The 24,173-nt window shown below is 40.4% G+C and overlaps 3 protein-coding genes across 4 annotated transcripts; 2 read left to right on the forward strand and 1 right to left on the reverse strand.

Annotated features, from left to right (window-relative positions):
* Window positions 1-57: 57 nt before the first annotated feature.
* Window positions 58-5,544, forward strand: LOC143215038 (uncharacterized). 2 transcript variants are annotated; one of them, XR_013010275.1, is made up of 3 exons: window positions 58-352; window positions 441-5,200; window positions 5,314-5,544. XR_013010275.1 is itself a non-coding variant. In XM_076436748.1 (2 exons), the coding sequence occupies exons 1-2, from the start codon at window positions 320-322 to the stop codon at window positions 2,376-2,378; spliced, it is 1,971 nt and encodes a 656-aa protein (XP_076292863.1). In that variant the 5' UTR covers window positions 58-319; the 3' UTR covers window positions 2,379-5,544. The 2 variants fall into 2 exon arrangements, 1 of the variants encoding a protein (XP_076292863.1); XM_076436748.1 differs by having other exon boundaries at window positions 441-5,544.
* A 3,387-nt stretch (window positions 5,545-8,931) lies between these two features.
* On the forward strand, window positions 8,932-20,613 carry LOC143215032 (polyamine-transporting ATPase 13A3). Its single transcript, XM_076436734.1, has 18 exons — window positions 8,932-11,668; window positions 11,739-12,002; window positions 13,179-13,246; window positions 13,317-13,484; window positions 13,604-13,674; window positions 13,741-14,007; window positions 14,084-14,288; window positions 14,678-14,876; window positions 14,959-15,070; window positions 15,176-15,365; window positions 15,444-15,644; window positions 15,723-15,908; window positions 15,995-16,357; window positions 17,047-17,188; window positions 17,339-17,487; window positions 17,614-17,842; window positions 17,957-18,038; window positions 19,132-20,613. Exons 2-18 carry the CDS (start codon window positions 11,987-11,989, stop codon window positions 20,198-20,200), a joined length of 3,717 nt encoding a protein of 1,238 aa, XP_076292849.1. The 5' UTR covers window positions 8,932-11,668; window positions 11,739-11,986; the 3' UTR covers window positions 20,201-20,613.
* Window positions 20,258-24,086, reverse strand: LOC143215039 (testis-expressed protein 10). Its single transcript, XM_076436749.1, has 7 exons — window positions 23,538-24,086; window positions 23,281-23,469; window positions 22,904-23,125; window positions 21,440-22,619; window positions 21,137-21,374; window positions 20,895-21,049; window positions 20,258-20,667 (listed from the first exon to the last, which is right to left on the reverse strand). Exons 3-7 carry the CDS (start codon window positions 23,102-23,104, stop codon window positions 20,564-20,566), a joined length of 1,878 nt encoding a protein of 625 aa, XP_076292864.1. The 5' UTR covers window positions 23,105-23,125; window positions 23,281-23,469; window positions 23,538-24,086; the 3' UTR covers window positions 20,258-20,563.
* Between the last annotated feature and the right edge of the window lie 87 nt (window positions 24,087-24,173).

The raw sequence follows: 24,173 nt of genomic DNA on the forward strand, positions 1-24,173 counted from the left end.
CTCACCTTTCAATATGGCCAACCTCCGCGGCGAAAAGTACCATCTTTCTTATTTTTATCGTTCATGGTGGTTCATGGTCATTTGTAGGTATATTCAGGTATATTGTATTTGACAGTTTATGAATTGTGTACATTTGTAGATAAATAGTACATACACGTGCACGAAGTGCACTTATGTATGTACTTACTGCATATATATGTTGTTACAGAACCTGTAAATATTTACTAATACAATTTTGCAATCGTTGTGTTTATCCTTTGGAAAACCTGAATGTCCTGAGGCTGAAACTTGTAATTTACATTCAATATCTAAACAGAAAATGTTTGAAAGCGATGATTGGGACTTGGACCAGGTAAAGTCGAAATAAATATCGTCTCTAATTATAATATAAATGTTTTTCTGTTCATAATGAAGTGTGAATAAGACCGGATTGTTTCTAGGATTTCTTAAATGATGTGGACAGCAGATCGAGTAATATTTATTCTACAACGGATAACGATGAGGCAAAACCGAAAAGACGTAAAATAGAGGTTTCAGACAATCCTATTTGTTCACCTAATAACAATGTCGATTGGTGCCAGGAGAAGTCTGTTAATAAAACTGAATCGCGAGAAGATGATAAAATGTCAAGAAAAAACCTGATACTTGGCATGTTTAATAAAAAGGTGTCTGACAGTAAGTTACCTGAAAATAATGTCGATAAAACAAATTCGATAAAATCCCAATCAAGTAGCATGCTTAGTTGCGATTATACTCAATCAACTAGAAGAAACGTTGTGCTTGAAATACTGAAAAAAAAGAACACTGAAGATAAAGTTGTAGAGAACAACACAAAAAATTTGGAGTCACGGAAAATTGAGAGAGACAGCGGTAGTTGTATGCAACAACAAAGTACTTCAAACAATGATATTCTTCGAAGAAGTCCACCCGACAATTCTAAGAAAAAGTTGTTAGAAATGAAAAATAAATCCAGCTTTAAAATTCCTCAAGCCCAAGGAAATAAAAAAATGGCACTGGTTAGAAGATTTCCAGGGCCAGCCGGTTTACTACCAGACGATATAGACATTAATGTTCCTATATCGTATTTGAGTAGCTTAGACGAAAGCGACAATCCAAAAGAATCGAATGAGACCGATTTGCCTGAATATTGCTCGCAGAATACGAAAAATCTATTCACAGAAGGTGCCTGGCAATCGATGTTAGACGATTTACCGGATGGTTTTTTGAAAGGTAGCGAAATCGCCACTGTTAAACAACTGGCGCGCACGAATGGACGTAGCTGCTCGAAGATCGACTTTTTAGCAGGAATAGTCGAATGTATAGATCACAGTCACGATAATCCGCCGATCGTTTTAAAAGATTTTACAGATAGCATTCGAGGAATTGTACATAGAGATATACCACTTAAGTATCCTGGCTTACTGGAATCGAACGTTGTTATTTTATTACGCGATGTCGGTTTATTGAAGACCTCTGGATCCTTTACCTCCAATAAGTATCATATTCTAATTTCACCTTCGAGCTTAGTAGCCATTTACTCCAATAAAGGCAAAATCGACTGTACAAGTTCTACGGGATTGGTTGTAGGAAATGTTTCGAATGAAAAGATGAAACGAAATCAAAAACAAACGGAAGAAGACGAAGTATTTTCAAGAGTCGTAGAGGAACAATTGCAAAAGATAATGGTTCACACTAGCATAAACAGTTCTACAGAATTGAACACGTCAGAAAACGAATTTCTAAACTTTGATCTCGTAAACGATTTTTCTTTTTCTTCCAACGAAATCACGAATTCGCAGAGTGCAACAAATTTTGCTAGCCCAACGGAGAAAGAAAATGTCCAGAAACAGCCAAGTTCCAAGCAAGCAATCACAAGCGAGAAGAAGAAAACGCAAAACGAATCGAGGCAAAAGTCGGGAGACTTGTTAAACGCTTTGAAAAGATTTTCTCCGAATGTGGATGCCGTGAAAAAATTGTCTCGTAATCTAAGAATTTCGAGAATGAATGTCGACAAGAAGGAATCGGGAATGTCCCGCGACAACAGCTATTCTGAAGAGATGGATGTCGTAGAGGATAATTTAAATACACGTAAGGTAGAGACGGAATCTGAGAAAACGATTTTACATGTATCTAGTACGGAGAAGAGCAAGCTGTCGGTACGATCAAAATTAAAGCAATTTCAAAACACGGACGCGTTAACACCTTGTCAAACTTCCGAGTCGACAGCTTCGTCGAGCGTGAATACTGAGAATGATACGGGTCAAGAAAACAAATCAATCAAGAAAGATTCAGAATTCAGTATACTGTGCACTAGTGAAAATGATTCCGACGACGAAATGTTGTCTCAAATGGATATGGACACCATATTCACACATTAATGCTTAACTGGTAGAACAATACAAATTCTCGTGCGACGGGGATCGTGATATATAATAAATGCAAATGAAATGGATGATGTTCGAAAATTGAATCTGAGAGAATATATTTTCATAAACTATCGTGATATTACGTGGAAATAGGAGAACATTTGTGTACTATATATTCGTCATATAATTTGTATATTTGTACGAAACATAAATACAAATAAATATAATTTTTTTTGAAACGCGTTTTTGTTGAAACTCATATATTACATATAAATTAGTATAGATGGATTACTGGGAAACGAGGATGAACTACTTAAATATGCAATTGGTACAAACACGAGTGAACACTGATAATCACACGCAATAATGCCTCGCAGGAATGACATAAAGGAATGATTAAAAATTTTGTACACGAAATCTAATATACTATCGCACGAACGCTTTTTAATGATGCAAACGATAATATTTATGGTAATTGAGTCGTGCCGTTTTTCACGAAATGTTTGGTAAAAAAAAGAAAGAAGATGGAAAATAATGAAATCGAAGAGTAGAATCAGAAGAGAATCACATATTTCGAGGACACTCGAAGACAGGGACTCGTGTCGGCAACGATCTCAATTTTGCTGACATTAGCCTGAATATCAACCCCCGTCGATCATGAACGCAGGATTAATGATCCCGAATTCGTCGATGAATTCGCTGCCGAGTGGGCCGCGTATACGCCAATGCGGATCTATTAGATCAACCTTGATGTACCCTGATATGCGATGATACATCTAGGCGAATGATCGTGCGATTATGAAGTGCAATTTACTCACATTAGTTACGTGAGACAGAGATATCCGAGTTACGATTAATTTGCACGATATGTAGGAATGCGTGTGAAAACAGGTAAATCGGAATCTAAATCTCCGATCGTGATTCGAGGGATTCTCATAGCCTCCGGCTAGGGTCACCGGTAATCGATAAAGAAACAACGGGGTAAACATCTTGACATTTTTACTCTTTTTACACTGATACGTGCACATAAACGATTTCTCCGTGACTCGATAGATTATAAATAGAAGAAGTTACAGTAGCAATAAAAACTTAAAAACCTGTTGCGCATCGGGAACAAAAATTCCATTCCATTTCATTTCTCATTTCATCTCATTTCATGAACAATAACTCCAACATAAATCAATTTTTATTCAGTGAAATAACTATTTTAATGCAAGACAAATATTTGCTAGTGTAGACGGCACCTTTGTTTATGCTAGAAACACTAAACTTAATGTTTCGATATTGTAAGTACAGTATGCGAGTAATTAAAAGTTAAAAGGGGTCGACGCAGGAAAAAGGTTGGGAACCCCTGGTTTAGGTAATTCAAGTTTCTCGAGCGAAAAGCAGTGACTAAAAACCTACATACGCATTACACATACTCCTGAAGGTTCGATCGATTGTATCAGAAACGATTTCGCGACAATTGACAAACGCGCGCGAATATCGACGTTGCGCGTCGGTACGACTCGCAGTAGTTTAGAAAACTATCCCTCCGTGGGAATAATAATCGATTTCATATCAAGTTCTACGTACAACAACAGTGCCATATACAAGACCGTATGTCTCGAGATAAGGAAAACGTGAGAATTCTTAGGTGAATACTCACGATCAAAACACGTGCGAATACCAGTATCTAATAATATGTTATCGGACATTTCATCCATGATCTTTTCGCGCATCTCCTTTGTTAATCGAAAAGATTACAATACAGATACATGTGCATACTTATCTGTACATATATACAATACACATATATATATGTACAAAGTAATCGATGAGTTTCGATGTTTGCAACCGAAACCAATGATAATAATTCCATTCGAATTGTTGGTTGAAATTGATTAGGGACAATCATGCAAATTGCATTGCGATTAATGTCAAAAGAGCCATTTAACAGTGTAATATATTTCCTGTTAACAGGTTAAACGTTACGACGCGACGTTTCATCTTATTTGCCAACGACGAGGGGATTTTGGGCGAGTCTAGACTACGTTTGCTCAAGTTCTTTGAACATTTACTCGTGTCGGAACGATTTCACGAATTTGCAACCAGCCGCGAAAACTGTAAATATTTTCGGTTTTTCGCGAAAAATTGCATCGCGCACGTAAACAATGTCTACGCGATGTCGTAACCGATCTGCAGAAATTCGAGGTACAACAAACGATAATCTCATAATAACATTGGGCTTAACAATACCGTCACCGTTATCCTAGGAAAGTCTGAATTACGAGAGACAAATATGTCAATTGATATGACAATGGATACTTTGATGGATAGCGATCGATCAAATTCGATATGCACGTGTCAACGTGAATCGAAAAGCTTATTGATGCGCCACCACGTTGCGCGTGTCAAACTAATCCAATGTTTTGGGAAAATATAGTTTCCTCTCATTGTCAGGGGGACGTTCTTGGACGCGAGGTTCGCGAATTGTTCGGCGAATCAAGCGTGGAATTTTAACGCGTTCGTCACGTTTAATTGTTTCGAAAAGATTTGTTTCTGAAATCGGGTCGCAGTGACGTTACAGGCTCTCGATAACATAGGTAACTCACCGAGCGCAATCAATGTTTTGAGGAAACGTGGAACAGTTTGCGTCGCGCGAGAACGAATACAGCGAAATGTTCATTAACGATCGGACGCTAATTCCTGTCGTAATGCTTGTCGGTGAACAGATACGAGAACATGCGAATCACGTAATTTGCAAATCGTAAATCGACCTTTACCAGGAACGTTGTGATACGAGGAGCGAGCGGTCGACAGACGTCAACAACGGAACAACAAACGAACAATGTGTAGTTAATTTTTACGGACAGTCTTGTGCGAATCTGCACGTGATCGAAAAAAATATTTAATTTTGTTGCATCTCGTCTACCGGTATATAACATCCTGATCTTCTTCTCGACAGGTTCGAGGGGAGCAGTTTGACTTTTGTCAATGGAGGCGGTGGTAAGAACCGCTTTAGTGAGGGGGACGGCATTGTGTAAGCTTAAGTCGGGGTATTATAAATCTACGGACACACGGGTAGACATAGAGGTACGGGTATGTTCAGGTAGAAGAACCGAGACCGTTCGAAACGGTACGTGTCGGTATTCTCGAATTGGACCGATGAGGAACCGGTGAAATCGACGTCAGTAATGTTCCGGCGTAACAAGAGCAAAAGGTGAGTAAATATATATTAGAGATTGTTGCTTTGAATGCGTACTAAAATACACGAGTACACGTGGTACGTGAACCGTGTAGTACGAATTTAAGGCCCGCTATACATATCCGTTTTTCTAACGCGTGGTAACGGAATTGCGGTAAATATTGTATTGCGGCGCCGCAACTACGGTTCAAACAAATATGCAGCGCCTACTTGAATCCATAGTATTTCAAACCGCACGGTTGCCGCACGTTAGAAAAACGGATGTGTCTAGCGGGCCTAAGGATCCGGGAGACTCGCTTCCAGGATTGCAAGGGTGCGAGACGCGCCTTCTCATTTCTCTATAATGCAAAGATGGGGCATTTCAGTAGTCAAAATCGCCCTGAAAAGTCCTATTTGAACGTTTACGAGGCGTAATTTTCATTATTTGGCAGCATGTAGCTGTCGCAGCTTTATGCAAATAAGCTACATGTGCAGCCTGATGCTTCCGAATAATGCAAATTACGCCTCATAAATGTAAAAATAGGAAATTTAGGGGTGACTGCGGCCTAAATTAATGCAAGGTTTTTCGGTAGTCAAAAGCGTTAGATAAAAGATCAATCCAGGCCGCAGTCGCCCCCAAATTTCCTATATTCACGTTTACGAGGCGTAATTTGCATTATTCGTCAGCATGCAGTTATCGCAGCTTTACGAGAATAGCTACACGCGCAACTGTATGTTTCCGAATAATGCAAATTACGCTGCCTGGTAATGCAAATTACGCCTCGTAATCGTAAAAATAGAACTTTTGAGGGCGATCGCGGCTTAGATTGATCTTTTATCTAGCACTTTTGACTACTGAGAAACCTCATCTTTGCATTACCGAGAAATGAGAAGGCACATCCCGGACCCTTGCAATCCTGGAAGTCTACTCCCTTAAATTCTTATTGCACGGTTCACGCACCACGTGTATTCATATACACGTGAAATAGGGATCTCTAGTATTGTAAATATCGATAGACGATATATCGGTAACTGGTACCTGCGACCGCGTAGGGAAAAGCGAGCAATTCTCGATAGATGATTAGGGTAGCGGCGGGGACCAGCCAAGGGGAGGGGAGGAATTCGTGCATCAGAGTCCAGGAACGATACGGAATGGTGCAGTGTTGGCCGGTGCGCGGCGCGAAACAGGTGATAGTGCACTGGGAAATGATAGGACGGTTTACGGTTCGATTCGCGAACGGTGAAGAAGAAAATTTCCCGCGATCCATCTGCCGAGGTTTTCGCAGCCGTTTTAATATTCTCGGTACGTTCGATCGGACCCGAACTTTCGATTCGACCCATCGCATCGAGGCCTTGTTTCGCACGACACGCTCCGCAACGCGATCAAACTGAAATTGACTTTCGGCCACCTCGCGTTCCCGACTATGACGTTCTCTTTTAATTTCGCTATTTTCCACGACTAGTTTGGACACGGTCGAGCGATTGCCAGTTCCTTTACCGTGCTCTTTACCTTGAGTCGGTAATTTTCGATCGTTCTCCCACCAGCTTGCAGCGGCTCGCGATCATCTCGAACGGAAAATCGAGACGAGTACCACGGTGCATCGAGATCGGTTTCGCTTTCCTCGCCGTCGCGAAGTCCTACGAGGTTGTCCGGTGGACAGTTGAAAATTCCACGGTACCGGAAGCTCGCTGGGAATGCACGAATTCGTGCAGAGTACTCAACGCCGGAGTGGAAACAGGACACGCGAATAGGCGCATCCAGACCGAGGGTAAGTACGAGAGAAATCGGGACAAACAGCTTCCTCGTCTTCGCACCGACATTCCGGCTACACGAGTGTTTCTACAATTTCGTAGAACTCATTTCACTAGCCTTCGCAACATCCGATCGCAACGAATCGCTTTCGAAACCTCAACGGTCACTTTGGAGGAGAATCCTTCCGGTACGTGAAAATTCAATTCTCTCATTATCGTTCTTTCCCGTACCGATATCCGTTTAACCCGTTGCCGTAGCATTTTCTTTACAGTTACAGTGATTACAAGAAGAGAAAACTTATGTATTCTGTATGGCTACATTTATTTGAATGCTGATTACTAGACGAATCTTTATGCAAAATCAAAATTGTCTGCATCGATGGCAAGAAATAGAAACTAAATTGAGTGTTACTTCTTCCGTTATATCTTCAATTTCTTAAACTTTTCAACAATTTTGAATTTCATCTACTCGACTTTGTTAAAATCTTCATCGCGAATCCGACTCGTTGTGTTAATTAAAAATAAAATCCATCGCAGTTGAACTACGGCCGGAAATGGGATCTGCAGAAATGGGAAAAGATACAGCATATCGGAGATACAAGATTTTCCGAGATAATAACGACATTGACGGTAACCGCACAGCAATAACAATACCGACAATTATAATGATAATAATTCATGTCTAATTAGCGTAACGACGTTGTTATACGACTTAATCGTGAAAACATACATTTCAGATGAAAAAAGGTTCTTTCGCGTACGATGTGAGACGAGTGCTCGAAATGAGCCTTGACGGTACGGTGCACAGTCGCGTGAAATTGCGGACAGTTGGAGAATCGCGTCTTAATCCATTAACATCCAGAGTTCTAATTCGAAGACTCCTCGTTTCGGAGTTTGTTTTCGGTAAAGCGCACAGTGGGCCAGATTTTTAACGCATGTCTATTACATTCGACAACGCTCATATTAACTAAAACGATTAAAAACTCGTTACAATGAGTGATCAAGACGAAGAAGATGAAGATCAAGACATTTCCGTCCATTACATATGCACGTAATATTAACTAAAATGATTAAAAACTCGTTACAATGAGTGTTCAAAGATCAAGACATTTCCGGTGGTGTGACAAAGAAATATTTTCTACAGAAAGTAATCAGTACTCAATCTACTACAAAGTTTGAAGAACTTTTTTTTATATCACTATCTATATTTTATTTAATAACGTTGTTAATAAATTATATTGATGTTATCAGCGCACTGCGGTTCGATCTGATGTTACTGAACTAAGCAATTTTGCAAATAACCACAAAATTTTCAACGTTTCGGTCTATTTTTAGACAATTCTCAAGAAAAATTTTAATATAATTGCGTCTGTAAAAAATTATTATAATATATGTAATTTATGTTAAGTTCTGCACAAAAAAAACAAATGTTCTAAGAAACAAACCTACTTGCTAAGTGAACAAATTATTTTATATTCTTTACGTATTTATGACCACGTGTTGGCTCCATGTCTGTGATATACGAATTAAGGTAAACGTTAGAATTAGAAGAGGCAATGAATCAGAAAATCGATGTTTTCTGATTCATTGCCTCGTTTACCTTAGTTCGTATATCACAGGCATGGAGCCAACACGTGGTCATAAATACGTAAAGAATTAAAAATAATTTGTTGAAAACATCGATTTTTTGATTCATTGCCCCTTTAAATCCTAACGTTTACCTTAGTTCGTATATCACAGGCATGGAGACGTAAAGAATTTAAGATAATTTGTTCATTCAGCAAGTAGGTTTGTTTCTTAGAAAATTTGGTTTTTTGTGCAGAATTTAACATAAATTACATATTATAATAATTATTTACAGACACAATTATATTAAAATTTTTCTTGAAAATGATCTAAAAATAGACCGAAACGTTGAAAATTTTATGGTTATTTGCAAAATTGCTTAGTTCAGTAACATCAGATCGAACCAGTGCGCTGAGAACATCAATATAATTTATTAACAAATTGTTGATCGAGATAAAGGAAACAGTAATAACGTCTTTGTAAGGAAATAATGCTAGAATAGGCGTGAACAGCTAATTCTTCGTTCTGGCCCACCGTGAGGCGCGGCGCGGCTCGCTACTACGCGCGTCGCGACGCAACGATTCCTCCTCGAACTTTCCCCTAATCGCGCAGGCGGTGGTGCAACCTCTCCGAACGGAGTACATAACGCATAACGGCAGGTAAACAGACCGGTTGCTTTTGACCGTGGCTCCAATCATTCATCCGCGATTCTCGCGCGTCTCTTATGACGTCCCATTCTTTCCAGCAGAGATTTGCGGTCTTTACGAAACAAACGAGTTCCGACCGTTTCAAAGTTGCACCGGGTGTCTCGTTACGCAACGGCCTTTACCTAAAAGTATGGAAACGCGAGTTGCATTTCTAGCGACACCGCGACACCGAGAACGACAGACGCAACGCCGCACACCTTCGACTCGATCTCCGAGGTTCCGTGACACATATTTCACAACGGAATTGAAATTGCGCAAACACTGCCGTCTCTATTTACGGTGTTATCGGGCAAGATCGTATCCAGATCTGTCCGACGATTTTCTGAACGGTGACATCCGTGTCGCGCGTCGCATCAGGAAAAACCTTTGTCGACTAAACATCGGCGACTATCGTAGATTCGTTTCTTATGTAACGAAGGACTGCCGCCGGTGTCTTGCATTCCATCTAGAAAAAGGTGAACCAGTTTCTTTTTTTGTTTTTTTCGTGCGAACGGTGATTCGATCGGCGTGGAAAATACCGATCAAGCAGCACCACCGTGCGTTTTCTTTCTCGCTCTCACCTCCGTCAAGGAGACTCTTTCGACGAGGCACAGCTTTATATTATTTCCGATCGACCAGTGTCGGTCGCGTGTCGTTCCTGTTGTAATTATACATAGTTACGGTCGCAGCGTAGTTTCCGTGATCTCTTTTTCTTTGTTGATAAAGGGAATCGTAATGGAGAGACGACAACTCGACGAATACCACTCGTACCGCGTACTCTGTGCCGCGTACGCGGGTAACAGTCTTGCGTCACACGTTGCCGATGGATCTAATTATCGTTGGACAATGGGACGTTGCAATTATCGCAAAATAAGTGCACAATGTAACGACACGAGCAATTCGACGAAGACACCTTGGCGATTCTCGGCTTATCTTATTCCTCGACCGGCTCGCACTAGAATAATTAGAACAATGGTCGGAAAAGAAGAGGAGGCAGAGAATCGTTTTTTTCCATTTCTTTTCGCAAACAAGCGTAATCGCGATCGTAATTTTAATCTATAATGCCATCAGAATCTCGAGGATTGACCGGAATCCGATCGATAAATCGATTACGGAGTAAGGTAATGGCATCGGTAATTGAGTTCGTATCAGTAGTTGACCATTATTTAACGCCACTTGCAGTTAACTTGTAAATTAAACGATTTTTCCGACTTAGATAATTCCACTGTACATATCTGATTTCTCGTACAATACTTAAATGCGTAGTACTTGATTAGTAGACAGCGGATTTTGTGCATTTATGACAAAAATGAGTAGGTGTAATTTAAAACAGTAAACAAACTAGAAGAATTTAAATATACTGTTACAAATATAGTATTAACTCTTTTTCATTTGTGTTTGTCTTTTTACTTGTAATTTATACTAGTCGTTGCAAGTAAACGATATCGAAGTGTACCACCTTCAGCGTTTCTCGCTTTACGCTATTGGTGGTCAACTTTTCAAGGATAGACAACTTCTGTCACAATTATTGCATTTTCAGAAATGTCTAGAAAATGTGAATAACACAATTATTTTTGAAAAGTCGGCTTTGTTACACAATGTAAGAAGTTCAAACAGCATTTTCGCGAACGGAGTCTCTCTATTTAATAGAGGATAAAATGCATTTGCTATTATTCACGCAGAGAATGTTTCTTAACTGGTTAACTGTTGGTGTTTTTACCTTATACGATCAATTTCAATGGTACACAGGGCCAGCGTGATGGGTGTGCGAACACTGTGTGAAAATTTCAATTTGTAATTTTTCAAAAATATAACGTCGGCCCTGATCGTGCACATAGATCAGCGGTGCCCTCGAGGAGCCGCAAAGGGTGGAATCGTTGGGGCGACGATCGAAAAGTTCGAATGCGATCGCAGAGATCTGTAGGATCGAGCACATGGCACGTTGCATCACGTCGCGCCGGTGATTTCGCCTAACCAGTCGTCTGGCCTAGCATAGTCGGTGGCCAATCTATTCTGTGTCCACTGTCTAATTCAAGAGCACGGTCACCGTGATCGCGTTCATTGTCCAAGTACCTATTGGACGCGTCCGTGTCTATCCCGACCCCGCGTATCTTGTTCCACGGGATGGGCTCGTTAGTATTCTTTTCTTCGAGTCGTTTAATTCCATCCGAGAAATCTAATCGGCCGCTCTTCCTTGATTAGCGTTCTAGAGGGCCGATTAAAGGTGAACTCTGCGCACGTGCTCCTTCCTCGAAGACGAGCGAGGGATCCGGTTTCGGCGAACGAGCCATCAACCACTAGATCGTTACCAACCACCCACCGATCATCAGTCGCAGAAGCAAAAGTTGGTGGATCGACGGAAACATTTCCGTTGGTGTTCGACGAGCATCCACGTTATCGAAGGATATTCAACGGCATCTGTACAATCTCAGCAGCCAAATCCTAAAGTTATGACAACATCCGATGGTGAGTCGTCTCGCGAATCTTTTCGATTTTCCTCCTTTTTTTCGTAGCTGTTTTCCATCGGAACGCGGAACGGGAAACAGGAAACACGGGACCACGCGAAAGTACCGCGTGTGCACGTGTTCGCAAGTTGCATTCGGAGTCGACCGAGCTCTCGATTATTCAAGTACATACGCGTATGTCGGTCGGGGATACGGTGAACAACGTTTATTTACACGCAGATAAGGAAAATCGGTTTTACACGTTCCACGGTTATCGTGATCTTCGGTGAACTTCCAACCGAACACGCACCAATTTCTATTTTTTTCGCACGAGATAGAATCACGCCTCGGATCTGCCAATGACCCGATAACGAAACCGCCGAGACGCTATCGTGATCGCGATCAGATTGTTTTCACGCGACTTACCAGATTTCTTCCGACGATTCGACAATAATAAAATATCACCGGCACGAGTGTCTCCGGTGTTGTGATTAGATTGAATCACGGTCGATAACGAGACCGAGTGGCACAATTTTTTAAAAAATCAAGTACGGAATACACACCGTATTCGATATCGCTGATTGCTTTTCGAGTAAAGCTGTAAGCGATATCCGATCCGACGATCGATCTCAGCTCTCAAACACTCTCCCTCTCGCGCTTTCCTCCTTTCTTAAGCTTCGTACAGACCTGAACCTTTTGCCGGACGACGAACCGAACGGCGAAGACGTTCATTTTATGTTCATCTTGAATCTGAACGTCTTACGACCTAAATTAGGCGTCTAGGAAGTCGGCCCCAACTGCAAGCACTGTTTCAAAATGTTTTAGAGACGTCTTGAAAACGTCTTAAAGACATTCCTAACTGGAAGACTGAAGGTTTTTCCACAAAAATCGATTTTTTGCAAAATTCTGAGGTGGTAGACTCACCAGATTTGAAATTAGCGTGACAAGATCTACGAGAAATTATGTGTAGCATGTCGAGAAAAAAATCATCAAACCACAATTTTCTTGTAATTCTGCAAGTTTGACACAGATTTTCGATGTTAAAGAACGCGTTCGTACTGTAATCTCTCTATTCTTCCCATAATCTGCAATATCTCAGCTTTAATTTAAGAAAAAAAATCATCGGTTCGTCGTTCGACGAAAATTCGGCGAAATGTTCTGCTCCGTACGAAGCATAACACGTTTTTCGATCATGCAGGGGTAAAGGATGACCAAACGTCGGAAATTCAATGGCAAAGGATTCATACTGGCCAAGACGAGGATATGGTAAGCTCATTTATCACAGTACCCTCTTCTCTCCTTTCTCCAGAAGACATAGTTGAATCGATGATTTCAGCGCATTTATGGATTCGAGAGGAGCAACCTGAAACGTATTCTGACTTGCGTATCTTACGTATTGACCGTCGGTTTGATCAGACTGTTCTTCCACTGGTATCCTCATTTGCATGTCTATGCGACTCACAAGAAGTGCCCCTTGAATCGTGCTACGAAATTGCTCGTAACCGTAAGGAAATTAAGACTTACAGTTCTTATTGTTGTTGTTGTTGTTGTTGTTGTTGTTGTTGTTGTTACTGCGATAAGAGCGAACGTCTAATAATGATTATCGATGCGATTACCTATTAGGATAATTATCAAGGAAAGTACAAGTCCTACTTTGTGAAGGAAGTGAAGACCGTTTCTGCGAGGAACCTCAGGTTAGTTCGAGCTACGTTTTTTCGACCAGGTTTCACGTTTACGATCTTGTCCTTTTTGTTCGACAGCTCGCAAGAATTGTCGAGAGTTTTCGGCAACAACGACAAGCATCTCGTCGAGAAGATCAAGTGCAAAAAGCTGCAGATACGTTTGGAGAATGGCACGCAACGCGAGATGTTCGAGTACAGAGCGTTCTGGTGTAAAAAGCAGTGTTACGTCTGGGACACGCAGCAAAACACGTTCTCCAGATTGGTCGGTCTGGACAAATACACGTTGTGTTCGGACCTACATTTGTACAGCAATCGAGGTCTCTCGAAGGAAGAACAATGCCTCAGGTAGTACACTGTTGTTGGTTGCCACTTCTGTGTATGCGTAACGAAGCAGGGAAATGATTTACGTTGGTTGTTTCAGGCGATTAGTCTACGGAAACAACGAGATCGTTGTGCCTGTGCAAAGTATCGGCGTACTACTGCTACTGGAAGTTCTGAATCCGTTTTATATTTTCCAAGTGTTCACGCTATGCGTATGGCTCGCAGAGGATTACCTGTACTATACCGCGGCGATCATATGCATGTCGTTCTTTGGAATCACCAGTTCCATAATACAAACGCGCAAGGTAGAGAAACAAGACCGTCGCGTTGCTTTAGGGGGTAGACTCGCGTTTCTGGGATTGCAAGGGTGCGGGATGTGCCTTCTCATGTCTCGATAATGCAAAGATGGGGGTTTTCAGTAGTCAAAAGCGCTTGATAAAAGATCAATCCAGGCCGCGATAGCCCCCAAATTTCCTATTTCTACGTTTACGACGTAAGTTGCATTATTAAGATACATGCGTAAGGTACATGCTACCGAATAATGAAAATTACGCCTCGTAAGCGTAAAAATAGATTGATCTTTTATCTAGCGCTTTTCACTACTGAAAAAGCCCATATTTCAATCCTGGAAACGGTAGTCTAACCCCGTAACCGTATTTTGCGCATGGCGCTTGAAACTGATTCCTCGTTTTAGAATCAAATAAATCTGCGAAGCACGGTCGCGTCATCGGAGACGATTCGCGTACGCAGAGGCCCTTCGCGGTCGGAAACCGTATCGTGCAGCGACTTGGTCCCTGGCGATATCATAGAGTTGCCCAGTCATCGGGCCACCGTGGTATGCGACGCAGTCTTGTTAACCGGCCAATGTATATTAAACGAATCCATGCTGACCGGTGAGCCATCGAGTTTCGCGATATCCTTCCATTCGATGTCTATGCTGTGAATCACCGATTCTAAAACCGATCTGTATTTCAGGAGAGTCGGTACCAGTCACAAAAACTCCACTACCATCGCAACACGTCCTTTACGAGCCGAAAGAATGCTCTCATCACACGATATTCAACGGCACCAGCATCATTCAAACCAGGTACTCCGCCGAACGCGTTCACCAACGCGAGTCTCTATAAATTCTATGAACGACTCGACTTCCATCGAACTGCTCCATTCGAAAATTTGGTTACTGCCCTGATAGATGTCACGGGAGTGGTCCAGTTCTCGCGCGAGTCATTCGAACGGGTTTCCACACGAACAAGGGAGGCCTGGTTGCAGCTATTTTGTATCCACCGCCGGCGGACTTCAAGTTCGATCAAGACTCTTACAAATTCATCGGCATCCTCGCCTTCATCGCCAGTTGCGGTTTCATTTACACCATCTTAACCAAGGTGTGTGGCTTTCAATTGTCATTGTCGTTGTTAATCATTAATCTTAAATGTTAATCATTGACGTTCGTTCGCTCTCAGGCTTCCAGAGGAATTACGGTCGGCGACATTGCCATAAAAGCGTTGGACATAATAACGATAGTGGTTCCGCCAGCGCTTCCCGCGGCAATGACGGTAGGAAAACTGTACGCCCAGTCGCGGCTGAAGAGAGCACAGATCTATTGCATCAACAACAGGGTTATCAACGTATCTGGCAGTATAAATTGCGTCTGCTTCGACAAGGTAAGACACCTGCGTTCGATTATGTTCTTTTCAACTCGACTTCGACCGCACCGAATTGGACAATTTACGTTTATCTAGACGGGGACGTTGACAGAGGATGGCTTGGACATGTGGGGAATCGTGCCCTGTACGAACGGCGTTCTCAGCGAATCAGAGAGAAGCGTTCCCAAGCTAAAGGATCATCCTCTTTTCGAGGGCATGCTGGTTTGTCACAGTTTGACTCTGATAGACGAACAACTTGGCGGAGATCCTCTGGACGTCAAGGTATTCCAAATCAAACCCGAAACATACATCTCCAGCACCGATCTTCGATGAACGCCTTTCTCCGTTCTATTTCCTTATACTCGTAGATGTTCGAGAGTACCGGATGGATACTGGAGGAACCAGACGCCGGTCGCTCGGACAAATTCGATCCGGATCTCGTAACGTCGACGATCGTAAAGTCGGGCAACAACGAAAGAAATCCGTCGGCATTCGGAATAGTGCAACAGTATCAATTCTCGAGTTCTCTGCAACGAATGTCCGTGATAGCGCGCGAATCGGGCTCCAACGTTTACAAAGCTTACACGAAGGGCTCGCCCGAAATGATTCTCAGTCTAAGCAAACCGGAAACCGTCCCGAAAGACATCCTGTTCAGCTTAAGACGGTACACGGAACAAGGTTACCGCGTTATAGCTATGGGTCGCGCAGAATTCGCCGAAGATAGCGCCAAGGTAAACGACGCGGTATTTTATTATTCGTTACTCGTTAATCATGATTAGACTGCGGACGTTATGCATTTTCCAATTTTTGTAGGCAAATTTTAAGAAAGTGGAATGATATAAAATCCTATTTTTAATGGGGACAGTCTTTGTAGACCTAAAACAACTACAAATTGTACAAAATTCTATCGAATTTTATATTCTGACCTTTTTTGAACATTTTCATCTATCTTCTATCTATATATATATAATAGACAAGTATGCATGTGTGTATGTATGTATGATCCCATCGATCTGTTTCGATGGGTCTGTCGCACGTGTTGTCCATCTGTCGGGGTTGAAGTTTTTCGGAGCGCGGTGGTTGTAAATAATCGGCCGGTTCGGAGCTGATCCATGCGCATTTTATCCCGTCCGGAGGGCCTAGTAAGCCATAAATGCATAAAGATCCGCAGACTGATAATTATTATTAGACTGAGGGTCTTTATGCAAAATAAAAAATTTCTACATCCTAGAAAATTTTTTCTTCTAATTATCTTATACACAGTTGAAACTATTACACTGGTGTCCTTAAATCTTTTTAATATGTTCACTGCTTTGAATTGTACGTACCTATTTTTCTCATAAATGCACAAAATCCGCAGTCTAACGAATCATGATTATATTATAGAAAATAGTACTAAACGATTCCCGTTTCGGGACAGATAACGAAGCTCCCCCGCGACGTGGTCGAACAGAACCTCGAGTTTCTGGGTTTGGTCATCATGGAGAACAGATTGAAAACGCCAACGAAAGCAATCATCGAGGAACTGAGGTCAGCCGACATGCACATTCTAATGATCACTGGTAAATGAGGCCGCGGCAATCATTTATTATCCTATACTATCATGGAATACTATTTCTATACACTTGTGTATATGCATATGTATATTATAGTAGAAAGTGAAATGACCGATTTGCCTGTTGCATGCACCGTAATGAAACAAGTTATTCCAGGGGATAATATCCAAACTGCTGTGAGCGTTGCAAAAGAATGTGGCATTTTGTCGCCGCAAGAGACTGTGATAGACGTCACTGTAGTTATGAAAGAAAACAAGATGCAACCAGAGATTTATTTTAATGCTCAGGAATTTCCTCCTAAACTGGTAATTCTGTTCGATCGCATCCGATCATTGTCCGAAATATATATACATACGCGCTATAGTAACGTTTTCAATGGAAACGAAATAAGCGTGCGCATGTTGATTCATTACTTGTTCGTATTTTTGCAGAATCCTCGCGACAAGAAACTTAGGATAACCGAGTTACGGGATATAGAACAATCTGTAAGCAGTAGTAATTATCGGTTCGCCTTGTCAGGCCAGTCGTGGCAGTTGTTGCGCGAGCATTATCCGGACATTGTGCCGAGAATTTGTGTACGCGGTGCAATATTCGCCAGGATGACCAGCGATCAAAAGCAGCAATTGGTGTTGGAGCTGATGCAACTCGGTTATTACGTTGGTATGCGTCGAACCGTGGACATGCGACATGTCTACGCTTTTTAATTATTACTATGTACATAGAACGACTGATGGGAAACTCGAAACCGATGTTCATGTTTCGTAAACGTTCCAGCTATGTGCGGGGATGGTGCGAACGACTGCGGTGCTCTGCGAGCGGCGCACGCTGGCGTATCCTTGTCCGAGGCAGAATCTAGGTAACTTTTCAAATCCTTGTCCCCACGTTACGCGGGTTTGAAATTACGCCGAAAATTATATGCACTTCCGACCATAAATTATTCAACAAAATGGTAATTAAAGAATGCAAGCATCCAGCTTAATTTGATACTATTTGAATAAATGTTGGCAAAAAGAGATTGAGAAATTGTGGGTTGATTATGGACAGCTGCTCTAGAAGCCAAATTGGAAAACAATTACATGGAAAATATAAGAATGATAATTAAAATGTAGAAGATATAGGATATCTTGGTCAGATTCGATTTACATGTTCTCTACATTAAAAGAAATTAGTAAGTACCATTTTTATGTCATAATATAGATCCTTTAATAACAAAAGATCGTCTGCATCAAAATTTGAATAAGTGTCTTATGGACGGGAGTGTATATATCAAGCAGAAAAGAAGAGGTTCCGAGTTGCTGCGCTCTCTCGCGTTACGGTCCAATCAAGTTCAACCAATGTCGAACCATTCAAGGCTACGTGTCGCGCGTAACTCTTACGCTCTGCAATTACAAGTTCATTTTCCTTTCCGCTGCGACGGAAGACAGATTACGCGCGTACACGTGTGCAGGCCAATCTAGCGCAGAGGGCACAGCGTTACCAGTTACACTCTCGCCTTGTATACACCGTGTGTTTTACATCGCGGCAACTGTTATGGTCATTAGTATACAGCGGATTTTATGCATTTACAACAAAAATGAGTAGATGTAATTTAAAACAGTAAAAACATTAGAAGAATTTTAAATTACTATTATATTCTTTTCAACCAATTAAACATATTAAGAAAGAAAATAGACTGTTTCACTCCAGTTTGTTGCAATTCAAGTACAAAATTTTTATTTTGCATAAAGATCCGCTGTCTAGTCATTAGCGACGGGACCTACAGTTTATTAATTCATAGATTCATACTTATCGTATGCGTATTCGACGCACACAACGGCAGAATCGATGCCGTTTCTGATTACTTTCTATTTCGTTCCAATTATTAGATGACCCTGATCGTAGAAAGGGATAGTCGCGAACGTAATCTCCGATCGATATTTATTTTTCCTTTTGTTTTGTTTGTTCTGTAGCGTTGCTAGTCCATTCACGTCGAAGGTACCCGACATTACTTGCGTTCCAAAGGTAATCAGGGAAGGTCGCGCCGCTTTGGTGACATCGTTCGGGATCTTCAAGTTCATGGTGATCTATTCTCTGACGGAGTTTCTGTCCGTGATAATCCTCTACTCCATCGACTCGAATCTAACGGATCTAGAGTTCTTGTTCATCGACATTTGTTTGGTCGTGAATTTCGCCTCGTTCTTCGGGAAAACGCGGGCGTACGAGAAAAAATTGGTGAAGAAACCTCCGATGACTAGTCTTTTAAGTTTCACCACGATCTTCTCTCTGATTGTACATATGTTGATTATGATCGTTTTTCAAGCGTCAGCTTATCACGCGGTGCGTACTTTTTCTTGGTTCACTCCGTTCGTTTACACAGGCAAATCGTACGCGTGCTACGAGAACTATTCCGTCTTTTGCGTCTCCATGTTCCAATACATAACTATGGCAGTGATATTTTCTCGCGGGAAACCGTATCGGAAAGCTATTTATACGAATATCACGTTCATAATTTCCCTTATTCTACTGACCACGATCTGTACATACATCACCGTCTATCCTGCCGAGTGGATAGTGAGTTTGCTCGAATTACGCGTATCTCCGGCCTACGACTGGAAAATCATTATTTTGGCTCTTGCTTTAGTCAACTTTGTAGTTTGCATTTTCGTAGAAATGTTTTTAATAGAGTACATGATAGAGATGAAATTAAAGTCGAAGTTCTACAGGCCTGAGAAATCGAAGAAAGAGTACTTGAGGGTAGATCACGAGTTACAACGTGACTCGAGTTGGCCGAAACTCGACAGGGATCTGCCCGTTTTACCGTTAACGCCGAGCGTAGAAAATATTATCAACGTGTCGTACATGCAGGAGCAACGTTACACGAACGGCACCGAGAATGTGAATGAAAAGATTTTGAACGTCAAAGAACGGTATCGCGCCATCGAGTCGAACGACGACGGAAAAGGTTTGCACGGGTTCGATAATTCCGCGTTCGTTAACGACGAATCGCCTCGGAACGCAAACATGGTAACTAGATTTTGAGTCAGCACTTTTATCAATTAAGTATCGACGTCGGGCCCCGGAACGAGATTACACCAGTATTTCTACACAAGTATTATTGAAATAATTATGAGACAACAATTTTTACTATGAAACGAACATTTCTCGTTGCTTTGCGCCTACTTTCGACGAGCAAATGCAACATACTTTTTTCGTTACTATTGAAACGTAGCGATTCGACTATCTTGACGATTGCATTCTGCAAAAATGTTTCTCTGAAATTTTCCTAATGCAAGAACGTATTAGTATCGTATCGACGAGGCAACATGTTGTTTCTTCCGAGTATTTCAACCATCCAACGTACATGAGAATATCTTTATTTATTACGGGAAATATGTTTCCTATTTAATAAAAAACTTGAGCGTCCAAGAAATAAAACAAATTACAGACCATGAGACGAGATTGTTTTTCATCTTCCGAGCCAATAATTTCGATCTTCTTAGCGTTTTCTGTAATAGAAACAACAGACGCGTTAATTTGCGCAGGACTGTATTCGGGACATAATTATGAAAGTGTCATATATTTCTTGTTATATGTTGAAATTATAAGCACTATCTAACGGTTCATTTTTGACAATATCGTAAAAATTATGTGATGTGAAATAACATTTTTTTAATATTTTGACTTAGACCACTTTTATAATTACGGGCACATATATATTTGAAATTATAATCACCTATAATGTCGTTCTGATTGGCCACGAGTTCTTTTTCGATCCAATCTTTGTAGCGAAGCACGACCTTATTTATTATTCGTATCGTACTGTCGTGTATCCTAGGCTTCAAAAGAAGGCTAGGTAGAGTCGAAATGATTTCCTTGAATACGCGTTCCCTGCGATGCATTATTTGAGTTTAGAAGAGTCGTCGAAGAACCATGCTAAACAAAGAGCTTCTTAACAGTACAAATACAAACAATTACCTGTGCAGTTCGTGTAAAGTATGATCTAACATGATATCGCTAATGGCAGAGAACAGTTGTAATTGCATCTCTTTCTTCGATTGACTGCAACATGCGTTTACAACTGTTTGTAGAGTCTCGCTAAGATCGAGATTATTTTCGTACCAAATTTTACTGGCTTTTAAAAACAACGTTCTCAGCAACTTTATCAACTGGGGTAACACAATATTATGCGTGCTTGACCAGTTCTCCAGTTTCTCTGTATAAAAAGACAGAAATGTAGATAGAGTCTATGTGTGAATTAAAGTACGATCGTGAACTCACCGTTTAAGTATTTGAGAACAGACGTAGAATAAGTTTTGCTTAATTTAGGTAGAATCTTATCGTCACTGTGTATAGCTGTAAACCATATGTAAATCTGGCAAAGTCCTAAATTATGTGGCAAACATGCGTCGAATGATTCGTCGGCAGAGAAGTCTTGCTGACGTTTTCTGTTCCTTATGGAAGCAAGAGAAATACCGGATGTACCTGATTTGTTGTAAGGAAATTTGGAGAGAAAATTTTTTACATAAACTTCCTCGAAATTACTTTTGAACCAGTATTTCATGTTCACGTCGCATTCGACGTTTAATATGTCTATACACTCGATTATCAATTGCATGATTTCTACGGCGCTTTTCAATAATTCTAATGCCTCTGCACTTATCAGATGCGACGAACTGTCCATGTTTTTATCATCCGGACACACTTCGATCCAGCTGTCGTATATAAGAGGCATTAACGCTTCGACGTACTTCATAAGTTCCTCTGCGTCCAAAGCTTTTTCAACAGAGCTTTCCTTTAAATTATCTCGCTGTTCGAAATCAATTTCGCAATTCTCGAAAAACGTATTTACATAAACGGGAAGGTATCTAGTATGCTTATTTACATGCACGACTTGCGCGGCAGTGTTCGAGCTGACGGTTTGTTGCGATTTATAAAAACTAACGATGGAACTGAACATTGTAGCCAGTCTTTCCAACACCTTTATCCTCCACTTCACATTAGTGTTCTTTGTGTTCAACGTTGTTATCAACTGCCTCCCGGGCTTCATTTCGGTATGTAATCGACAGATCATGTCCAAAAAATTTGGTAGGACCTTTTTACTATTCTTTGCCAAAACGATATTGCAGTTTTGAACAAGTATGTCTAAAAGAAGCAAAGCGTCTTCCTTAATACGAGGATCTATATGTGTCATGGCGCATCTCAAATATGAAATCAGAACGTCGCAGTGAGGATTCAGTTGACTATTGGACACTGGACCGAGAATTAAACTTAAAACTTTGAAAGAATCGTGCCTTATGCTTCTTTCTTTGTCGAGAGACAATGCGCAGATGCCTTGCAACAGAGACCCGAATTGTAAATTTAACAAATCCAAAGAATGTTTGGATAAGATATCTTTCAGTTCCCTTATGGCTTCCTGTCGAACCGTCGAATTATGATGTTGAAGGCGCGATAGCAAGTCCTAAAAGATATGGTAACATTCTCTTAAAGAGATCCATTTCTTTGAAACAAACAATAATATTTAGACAGTGGATTTTATGCATTTATGACAAAAATGAGTAGGTGCATTTTGAAACAGTAAAAATATTAGAAGAATTTAAAAATACTGTTATATTATTTTCAATCTATTCAACATATTACGAAAGAAAATAAATTTCTACTTCACTCCAGCTTGTTGAAATTCAGATGGAAAATTTTTATTCTGTATAAAGATCCGCTGTCTCATAATATTCCATATAATATTACCTTAACATTAAGCTTTCTTTTACTAAGAATCTCTGTGTCATCGCGTTGCTTTAACTGTTCGCGTATCACAATCTTCTTAACTTTGAACGTGGCATCCGTAACATTCAATCCCTTTGGTAACTGCTTTGCTTTCTTCGCTTTCAATTTCACTTTCGCCTTTTCAGACTTTAAGTGTTTTAAATGCTTGTGGCCCTTTCCCATGGTTTACATCAAAGTGATTTCCTGCAAAATATTAGGTTAAACCAAACATGTAATAAATATATTTTACTTACTTACGAATCATACGAATTTTTCTTATAATTTCGTAATAAAATACCCAACGATACAACATAAAAAAACATGCATGACTTATGTTACAATAATAAGGAAATACATACTGTGTGTGTTTACTGTAAATATATTTATATTTAATGTATTTATGTACTCCTCGACAGTCCCAAGTCCTCATAGAAGTAAGGTTATGTACCCACTACCCACGCGGTTAGATCGTCAGATGTCATGTGTGCAAGACAGTGCAAGAGCAGAAAGCAGAAAGTCTCTCTACTGAGCTGTCATCATCAGTCATGCTGTGTATTTAGAAGTCATAATAAGTTTGAGCCTCCTGATAAATGGGTAATAATGTATAATTTCTTACATTTTTGAAAAATGGGGAACACACGTAATTTGCGAACGCGTATTACAATCTTTATTCGTACAAATAAACTGAATGTACCTTGTTCGGTATTTTTGTCAAATCATTCTACACTACAAGGTTAGATTATTATTTCAAACATGTTTGCGGTGTTTTGGTTATACAAATACGTCGATCCAATTACGTATTTATATGTAGCATGACAATAATATCAAATGTTTTGATTTTTTTCCTGTTGCTAAAAAATTAAAGTGTCAGCATTAATGTTTTCTCAGCAAATCTTTCCGATATTTCACTGCAAAACCATTTTATTTCTTCGAAGAGTAGTAATAATAATAATAATAATATATAAATGTAATAAATAATAATAATGATATAAATTGCAACGAAGCTTATATAATGATATCGTGATAAGATGTAAGATACAATGTCGTGGTAGAGATAAGGTTTGGTGTGATTCAAATGTTTAATTATAATTACAATGACATGGAAAAGTGTTTAGGATAACTAAATAATAAGTTCTGTATAACTTTTCAGTTGACGAAGTTTAACACAATACGACAATGCTATTAGACTGATAAGGAAAATAGCGAATTGATAGTTGTGCATTCTAATTGAAGAGCAAGGAACAGACAATTC

This window comes from Lasioglossum baleicum, chromosome 13, assembly GCF_051020765.1.
Source record: "Lasioglossum baleicum chromosome 13, iyLasBale1, whole genome shotgun sequence".
NCBI classification, from domain to species: domain Eukaryota; kingdom Metazoa; phylum Arthropoda; class Insecta; order Hymenoptera; family Halictidae; genus Lasioglossum; species Lasioglossum baleicum.

Excerpts from the sequence above, each read along its gene's own strand:
- LOC143215038 (XM_076436748.1), top strand. The coding sequence starts at position 320 with ATGTTTGAAAGCGATGATTGGGACTTGGACCAG. Across the intron at positions 353-440 it reads ATGATTGGGACTTGGACCAG|GATTTCTTAAATGATGTGGA; the intron begins GTAAAGTCGAAA and ends GATTGTTTCTAG.
- LOC143215032 (XM_076436734.1), top strand. Across the intron at positions 15,909-15,994 it reads GAGATCCTCTGGACGTCAAG|ATGTTCGAGAGTACCGGATG; the intron begins GTATTCCAAATC and ends TTATACTCGTAG. Across the intron at positions 17,189-17,338 it reads GCACATTCTAATGATCACTG|GGGATAATATCCAAACTGCT; the intron begins GTAAATGAGGCC and ends AAGTTATTCCAG.
- LOC143215039 (XM_076436749.1), bottom strand. The coding sequence starts at position 23,104 with ATGGGAAAGGGCCACAAGCATTTAAAACACTTAAAGTCTGAAAAGGCG. Across the intron at positions 22,620-22,903 it reads AAAGAAAGCTTAATGTTAAG|GACTTGCTATCGCGCCTTCA; the intron begins GTAATATTATAT and ends CATATCTTTTAG. Across the intron at positions 21,050-21,136 it reads ACTTTACACGAACTGCACAG|GGAACGCGTATTCAAGGAAA; the intron begins GTAATTGTTTGT and ends AATGCATCGCAG.